Raw genomic sequence first — 8,267 nt, forward strand, 5'->3', positions numbered from 1 at the left:
TTTTCGTAAAAACACCGGTTCAAACGACTTTGAAGGCTCTGGCCTACCTTTCCCAAAGAGGAAGCCTCGGGATCGCTTTTCCAGACAATTGCTTAGCCGTGCTTCATTACTGGAGGCCTTTATGTGTATAAGTAAAAGTGATTTCAAATACATTATTAGTAATAATACCTTTGGGCTTATAGAGCTCTTCTCTCAAGCAACAAGGAAAAACGTTAAATATTATCCAATTAATTGCCTAATATCTCTGTGGGTTGGTTGGGAAGTGTGTATTATTATACGCGGTTTATGGATAATTTAAATCAATTGACCGTCAGGTGCCGAGTGGCTGATGAGAGTAAGTGCCAGACACTTCGAGGAAATAGGAGGAATAGGAGACAGAGCTGGCTCGGCCCTCTGCCTGGATTTATTTGATTAACGTGACCTCGGATAAGATGTAAAACGTTAGACTTGGTTCTGACAAGCAGAGTAGTGTTACCCCACTTCTTCCTCTGAGACCAGACGCCTTCCGTCCTGCTGCGGGCCATCCTGCACCCCAGCCAGTTCCAGGTCCCGTGCCCACTTTCTGCCGTGGGTCTTGCACTCGCCCACCGCCGCCGCCTTGCCCGCCACGTGACACGGGTCCCCGGGCCGCCGGGTCGCGGACTCGCGGAGCCCCGCAGCCCATTCCTTCTGATTGGCTGTTGCTAGGTGACGTCGCCCGTGGTCACGTGACAAATGTTAAATGCCCACCCTGCAGGAGCCCGCCCGGCAGACAATCGTAAAGCTGCTCGGGGGTCGCTCACCTGCTCCCGCCTCCTGGAGCCCCTACCGGGCCTGACCACTCCTGCCCCCTCCATTGCCCGCCCCCTGCCCGAGCCGGGCCAGGAGCCGAGAGGTCCGAGAGGCCGGGGAAGGATGCGGCCAGCAGCTGCGGTCCCGAGCCACGCATGGTGATCGCCTCCTCCAGGGGAGGAGGCGCCTAGACCGTTGCCTCATTTCTTGTTTTCCTCTCCCTCCCCCCTCCCGGTAATTACATTGGCTGCTGGAAGGGACCTAGAGAGACAGAGGAGGCGCCTCGCATCCCCCTCTCACCCGCCACCCGTGCTCTTTCCTGTCCCGGGTCAGGATGACTGGAGTCTTTGACAGTCTGGTGGCTGATATGCACTCGACCCAGATCACCGCCTCCAGCACGTACCACCAGCATCAGCAGCCCCCGAGCGGTGCCGGCGCCGGCCCTGGCGGCAGCAGCAACAGCAGCAGCAGTAACGGCAGCCTGCACAAACCCCAGGAGTCGCCAACCCTGCCGGTGTCCACAGCTACCGACAGCAGCTACTACACCAACCAGCAGCACCCGGCGGGCGGCGGCGGCGGGGGGGCCTCGCCCTACGCGCACATGGGCTCCTACCAGTACCACGCCACCGGCCTCAGCAACGTCTCCTACTCCGCCAAAAGCAGCTACGACCTGGGCTACACCGCCGCGTACACCTCCTATGCGCCCTACGGAACCAGTTCGTCCCCGGTCAACAATGAGCCCGGTACGCATAACGCTGACATCTAGGGTGTCAAAGTCGGCCTGGCCACAGGGAGGGACCGGGTAAGCATGGAGAAGGAGGAGGAGGACAGTCCGGAGCTGTAGCCTTGCACCCTGTCCACCTCCTGCTTCTGCCCTTAATTCAGCCCAATCTCGAACGGCCCGCGAATCACTGTTTCTGTCCCTGCACGCTCCGCTGGACAGACCCGGTGGGCTGTCGGGTTGAGTGGCATTCTGTGCACGCCTCTGGGGTAGCACATTTCCTTACTGCCAGCCTCCAGGCTCTCTCCCGCACAGGTCTTCCTGGTGTCTGCAGGGTTCGTGGCTGGGCCAGTCTGCGCGCGTGCTGAAGCTGCAGAGGCCGCCTCCAGGCTCCCGCCAAGTTCGCACAGGCCCAGCTGCGAACTTTAGGACCCCCGGGGGTTGGTGCTCACAATTCCTTTTCGTTGCAGACAAGGAAGACCTAGAACCTGAAATCCGAATAGTGAACGGGAAGCCAAAGAAAGTCCGGAAACCACGCACCATCTACTCCAGTTTCCAACTGGCAGCCCTTCAGCGGCGCTTCCAGAAGACACAGTATCTGGCACTGCCGGAGAGAGCCGAGCTGGCCGCTTCTCTGGGCCTCACTCAGACTCAGGTGGGCGAGGTGGGCTCTGGCCTGGTTTAGCTGGGAAGCAGGCGCGCTCGGGACAACTTTTCAAAAGTATATTTTCATCTGTGCGTTCCGGCAACATAAACTTCTAGGCCCAAAGCTAAACAAGTAAATACATAAATAATAACTCAAAAGGAACCGCCTGGAGGGAGGGAAGAACCCGGGTGGGCAGAAATCCGATACTATGTCGCCTTTCCACTCACTGCTGATAAAGCGGGTGACATAACTGGACCTCCTGACACCACGGTACATACACCCTGGTCACATAGTTAGAGCTCAGACATCAGCTTTTTTGAGATGTCCTAATGCAACCAGAGCAGCAGGGCCCAGAGCCCCGGGAAGTGCCCAGGTGGCTCAATGGCCATCTCTAACAGGCGGTCGGTCCCTATTCTACCAACTTCCTGCCCAGGTTCCTGCACTATAAAACTCAGGCGCTTTTCCTTCTTTCCACAAAGGTTAAAATCTGGTTCCAGAACCGCCGATCCAAGTTCAAGAAGATGTGGAAAAGCGGTGAGATCCCCACCGAGCAGCACCCTGGAGCCAGCGCTTCGCCACCTTGTGCCTCCCCGCCGGTCTCGGCGCCAGCCTCCTGGGACTTCGGCGCGCCACAACGGATGGGGGGCAGCGGCCCGGGCAGTGGAGGCAGTGGCCCGGGCAGCTCCGGCTCCAGCCCGAGCAGCGCCGCCTCGGCGTTTCTGGGAAACTACCCGTGGTATCACCAGGCTTCGGGCTCCGCTTCACACCTGCAGGCCACTGGGCCACTTCTGCACCCCTCGCAGACTCCGCAGGCACACCACCACCACCACCATCACCACCACGCAGGCGGGGGCGCCCCAGTGAGCGCCGGGACGATTTTCTAACCCTGAGGAATCGGCGCCAGAGACTTGAAAACTGAGACACGGTGTTCTCCAGTAAGCGCCCCATAGCTAGAGGCTCAATCCTACCAGCCCGCGACCGCCACCCAGCCATACTGGAAGTGGCGACTGGGGGTGGACGGTGACCCGTCGCAGAGCCACTCCTCGCTCTGTCACGGAGCAACTGGGAACAAGCAGGCCTTGTGGGATCCTCTAGTGCCAAGCCCGGCACCCCTGGCCGCAATTTCGACATGAGCCCCGGCCACTTTTAGGCCCACCTCGGACTTGTCGCCCCTTCCCAGCCCTCTTAGCGTGATCCTCAGGGACCTTGGTCTCTCCGGTCCTGAACTGGGTCAGGCACAGGGACGCCTCGCCCGCCCTAGAGGCTTCCCGGTACTCAGAGGTTCCTTTCTCCTCGCCTGCCCCAGGGCTCAGCTCCTGTCAGCTTCGGTTATTGACCTCCCGGGTCCTGCCCCCCCCCCATGTACCCCCATGACCCCAGGATCCAGCCGTTTTTTTTTTTCCTTCCTTGCTGGGGGCGGAGGGGGGTGGTTCCCAGCCCTAGAAACCCAGATCTCTTCCCGCCTTCGCCAGGAACACTCCCATAGCTCCTCATCCATCACCAGTGGAGTTTTTTTATTTTTATTTTTTTAAAAGTTTAGGTGCCTTTGCGGATGACCTCATTTTGATGTTTTAAAAAAAAACTGATTTTTTTAATATGTGGACGCTGCAAAAAATGTGTTTAAAGTATCTTTTTTAAGATGAATTAAGGACTATTAGCCCGGACTTCGACACAGAGTTTGTAAATAAAGGTGTCTGTGCAGATTTCCCCACGTTTATTTGTATAAAATTCCTCAACTTTTCAGACTTTTTTGTAACCCCCCAGTTGTGAAAACTGCAACTTAGCAGTGACCTCAGAAACCCGTTCGTTTTATTTTTTTCCCTTTGAAAATTTTTCTCAGTTAAATTAAGCTACTGATTTGAATTTCTTTTTATCTTGTCCTAAAGTCTTTGTTCTTGAAATGCAAGGTATTTGGGGGTTATTTATTAAGAAAGCAACATACTCTTAATGTTGATTTTACAATATGAAGAGATTATTTAAATAAATTATTGTTTTCATTGGAGTGTGTACTTTTTCCTTGGTGCTAGGGTTCCCTGCGCTCGGACCTTGAACGATTACCCGGCTCAGAGTCGGATGAACAGAACTGCACACTTACGCCTCTCCAAGGCTGCGCTGGCCACCAGACGCACACAAGTTTGAAACAAGGCATTTAGGCCTCGGTGAAGGGTTCAGCTCCTCCCCCTCCCGAGTCCGCGCGCGGTTCTCCAGCCTACGGCGCCGTGACTCACTCAGCGCCGGGCGGCTCCTGCCTCCACCCGCCTGGCCCCTCTGGCGCCGGCGCCACCGCCCCGCGCCTGGGCGGTCTGCGCCGCCACCGCGTCCGTCTTCGGTGCTGGCCAGGCGGTGCACCCGAGCCGCCGCGGGCGACCTGCTGTCCGGGACCTAAGCTCTGCAACAGTCTGGGATCAAACTCCTACAATGGTCCCTCCCTCCATTTGCCCCCGAGGCCCTTTGGGAGCTGGCTGATCCCAGAACTCAGTGAGTCACCCTCGTGAAACACGGTTGGCTGCTTTGGAATGCTGGGCAATCCCTGTGTACAGTGCTGCGCTGGTACACACATGCTCATGCTCTCAAACACACTCTTGTTACACGTACTGACACAAATGCACAAACACACAAATGCATTCACAGCGGCAGAGAGGACGCACGTTGTTGTGGAGTGGCGTTCTTGCACCTCACACTCTTGAAAGGCAAAGTTCCACACAATACTCAACTCTACTGGCCTCACAGGACCAGCTCCCAGCTTTGGAAACGACCCTGCTTTCTGGCATTCCCTGCAAGAATCAAGGATAAATGTGTAATGCAGGTCTAAACTACAAACCTGTTTCACTCAAAGCTCTGGAATCTGTAGTTGGAAGCTCCCTCGGCGTCAACCACTGACTATGTGACCTTGGGCAACCCTCTTAGCCTCTCTGTGATGCCGTTTGCAGATCTCTAAGATAAGAGAAATAATAACAGCCACGGCTCAGAATAGTGAGCAACTTAATGAACCCTTAATGAGGCAATGATGTAACAACGCCTGGCATGTGATAAGCACTAGATACATTTTGGCTATTTCGTAGCTACCATTACTGCTTTTATCACAATGCTCCAAATCGGAAGGGCTTTATTTATGAAATACGGTTTCTATTTTGCTTTGAGTAGAAGAGTTGGGGCTATGAAGGCTCTACAAGGGGCTTGAACTTGTGCCATTCCCTCCAAGAGATCAGCCTCTACTGGAGAGGAAATAGGGTCCAGACCAGGGAATCCTGCTTGCCAAATTCGGGCCTCCTCTCCTCCAGTGTAGGTGGGTCATCCCTGTATCTTCAACTCATGTTTAGTCGGGGGCATGGAGGCAGCAGTGAAATGGAGGTGACTTTCTGGACTACTTGGTAGCACCATCCTGGAGGGAATACTGACTTTTCTGATCAAATTGCTTTGGGGCCTGCTCAGAGTGACCCTGGATGAGCACTGAAAATGAGGAGGCTGAACAATTGAGAATGGATTTTTGAACTGCCCTATGTAACTACTGCCTATCAAAACCCCATCTCTTAACCACCCCCTGCCCTCCCCCACTTCCAAATTCGTGTGTGTGTGTGTGTGTGTGTGTGTGTGTGTGTGTGTGTGTGTGTGTGTGTCCATCCCTATGCGCGCCAATAACTGGTACCAGTCTTTCTCCTGGGGTTATGCCCTCCCCTCCTTTGCGCGCACTCCCCTCCCCGGCTCCTGAAACCAGCCGGGAAAGACGGGGCAGTAAATTGGCTGGTGTCGAGGATCTGCAGCAGACAAGATGATTAAGAGGCCTACGCCGGAGCGCCCCGGGCAGGGAATGTCAGCCCAAGTTGGAATCACGCAACAGGCCTTGGCATGAGCCGAGCCTGGGAGCCGGGAGGGCGGGCGGCCCCTCTCCGGGGTGGGCCGAGGCCCCACAGACTCGCCGGAGTCACCGAACCTGGCTCGGCGGCGGCGGGGTCGTACAGGGCCAAGACGCGCCTTTCGCCCGGCAGCGGGCAAAGGAGGGTGCAGGGACCAGGGGGAAGGGGGCGTTCCTGTGAACAAGAAGAAGGGCCAAAGAGGTCGCAAGGATGCACCCGTGTTCTAGAAGTGAGGGGGCGGGGGTGTCTAGGGGGAAAGACAAAGACGGGCTCCGGGAGGTGGGGGCCGGCTCCAGCCCCGCCGGGGGCTACGCGCTGGCAAACCTTTCTCACAGTCTGGGGGCCCGCCCGGAGACGCCAAGCCCTGTGATCAGCCGCCGAATCGCAGACGCTACCACAAGCCCCCCTCGCGCGCTAAGTTGCGCTCCCTAAAAGCGGGAATGAAAAATGGAAATGGGAAGCAGAGATTTCGGCTCCCTGCACTGGGAAAACAGCCGCTCTCGGAGCACACATAAATCTTCATTGTAATCCGCTTCCATTTAGTCGTGCAAAATATCAGACCAGACACAGGATATGACAAGAAATAGGAAACGGGGTCGGGGTGGGAACTAAGGGGTGCCGGGTCTTCCCCACTCCACACCCCAGAGGGGCTCCCGGCATGCCCATACTCAGGCAAAAGTGAAGGTACTGAATTCTTTAGAGCCAGCCGCCGGCGGGCTGGAGATCCCGCGCCCTCCGGCTCCACTCCTAAGCTGGACGCTCCTGGAGCGCCCAGTTTAGAAGTGCAGACAAGGCGGGCCAACTGGTCTTTGCATAGAAACCCCTCCGGCCACCCCAAATTTTCTGAAAGGCAGAAAAAAGAGCCTAAGCATCCCAGGGTTGCAATATGGGAGCGCTTAGAAGGCTTCCCCTTCGGCCTGCTTTCAGGAACACTTGTGAAAATTGTGAATACCCGAGCCTAGTAAGGATTTCCGAGACTGGTGGGGCAAGTTTGGGGGAAGTATCAGGGTTACTGGGGGCGGAGAGAGCCGCAGAAGGTTGGAACTTTGTTTACAAACAGTTCTTAGGCACAAGGGGCAGAAAGAAAGAAAGAAAGAAAGAAAGAAAGAAAGAAAGAAAGAAAGAAAGAAAGAAAGGGAGTATAGAAAAGGAAGAGCTAAAGCTAAGCAGCGTTGGATCTTCCCGCCTGGGAACCTTCTTCCCAACTCCTGGAATTGCAAAAAGCCCCCTTTGCCTTTCAAAAAGACAGGACAGTACATACATAACCCGAGAGCAACGGCTCAGGTCCAGATACCACCAGCACTTGCTCAAAAGCCTCCAGCCCGCCCTTTTGCCTCCAGGGAAACAGCGACCGCCAGTGGCTTTAGCCTATTTGGGGTCAGATTTTTGAGATTCAAACTACCGATCTTTTCCTGAAATGAACACAGACACTCCCTTCTTATTCCACGTTGGAGTCGGGGTCTCCGAAGCAGTTGAGTGTGGCTCTCGACTCGGGACCATTACAGCGAGGTCCTAGCTTTGGGACTAGGCTTTCCCTAACTAGCTGTCTCTCAGTGCCAAGACACCCAAATCAGCTCTAAGAAGACCTCCTCACAGCGAGTCCTCTGTCCTCTCCTGGGATCTGTCTGGAGAGCAATCTCCAGCCCACATCACACAAACACACCCTAGTGCAGATGGGATGTGGAGGCCCACACCCCTCCGAAGCCCCCCTCCCGCCCCTCGCGCCCCAGCAGGAGTTCCCCTAGCGGGGACGGGTTTGGCAGTGATTGCCACATTACAAGATGTTACATTCCGCCCTGGGGCCTCCGGTTAAGAAAGAATATATTTCAGTAGGTTGGAGCCGGGGGAAGCAGACAGATCTTAGGAGCAGCCACTTGGCGTCTCCACGTGAGAACGGGGAGCGTCTCCAGTCAGACTTCTCTCTGGGGTCGCTCTAGCTTACGACTTCCCACTTGTCCTCCCTGGCCAAAGCACAAACACTACAGCGTTACAGCATTCCTAGTATCCTTCAGAGTCCTGAGTCCCGGTGTCACCGGGTATGTCATTAGGTCTGACCCTCGCTCTAGGAAACAAGGAAGGTGGAGAAAGTCCCCGAGCGAGACCTGAGCAGTGGCGGAAGGCTTACAACTTCCACCGAAGCTGAAGCGAGAGGTGAAAGGGGCAGAGCGCACAGGGTGATCCTAAAGGATCGATTTGGGCCGGCTCAGACCAAGCAGCCGGATTTTGACACTCCAACTACTTGCCTCCGGATTTAGGTCCAATAATCTCGGACACC

At 55.6% G+C, this 8,267-nt stretch overlaps 1 protein-coding gene and 1 long non-coding RNA gene across 2 annotated transcripts in view; both read left to right on the top strand.

The window, feature by feature from the left end:
- Nucleotides 1–728: 728 nt before the first annotated feature.
- On the top strand, nt 729–4,140 carry Dlx2 (distal-less homeobox 2). Its single transcript, XM_027420196.2, has 3 exons — nt 729–1,514; nt 1,963–2,147; nt 2,618–4,140. The coding sequence occupies exons 1-3, from the start codon at nt 1,106–1,108 to the stop codon at nt 3,020–3,022; spliced, it is 999 nt and encodes a 332-aa protein (XP_027275997.1). The 5' UTR covers nt 729–1,105; the 3' UTR covers nt 3,023–4,140.
- A 3,926-nt stretch (nt 4,141–8,066) lies between these two features.
- The window catches only part of LOC118239060, a 6,465-nt gene continuing 6,264 nt past the window's right edge, over nt 8,067–8,267 (top strand). The window contains exon 1 of the long non-coding RNA XR_004770495.1: nt 8,067–8,267. This exon is cut by the window's right edge and continues 514 nt beyond it. This is a non-coding gene — a long non-coding RNA (uncharacterized LOC118239060).

The sequence above is a fragment of the Cricetulus griseus genome, chromosome 6 (assembly GCF_003668045.3).
Source record: "Cricetulus griseus strain 17A/GY chromosome 6, alternate assembly CriGri-PICRH-1.0, whole genome shotgun sequence".
NCBI lineage: Eukaryota > Metazoa > Chordata > Mammalia > Rodentia > Cricetidae > Cricetulus > Cricetulus griseus.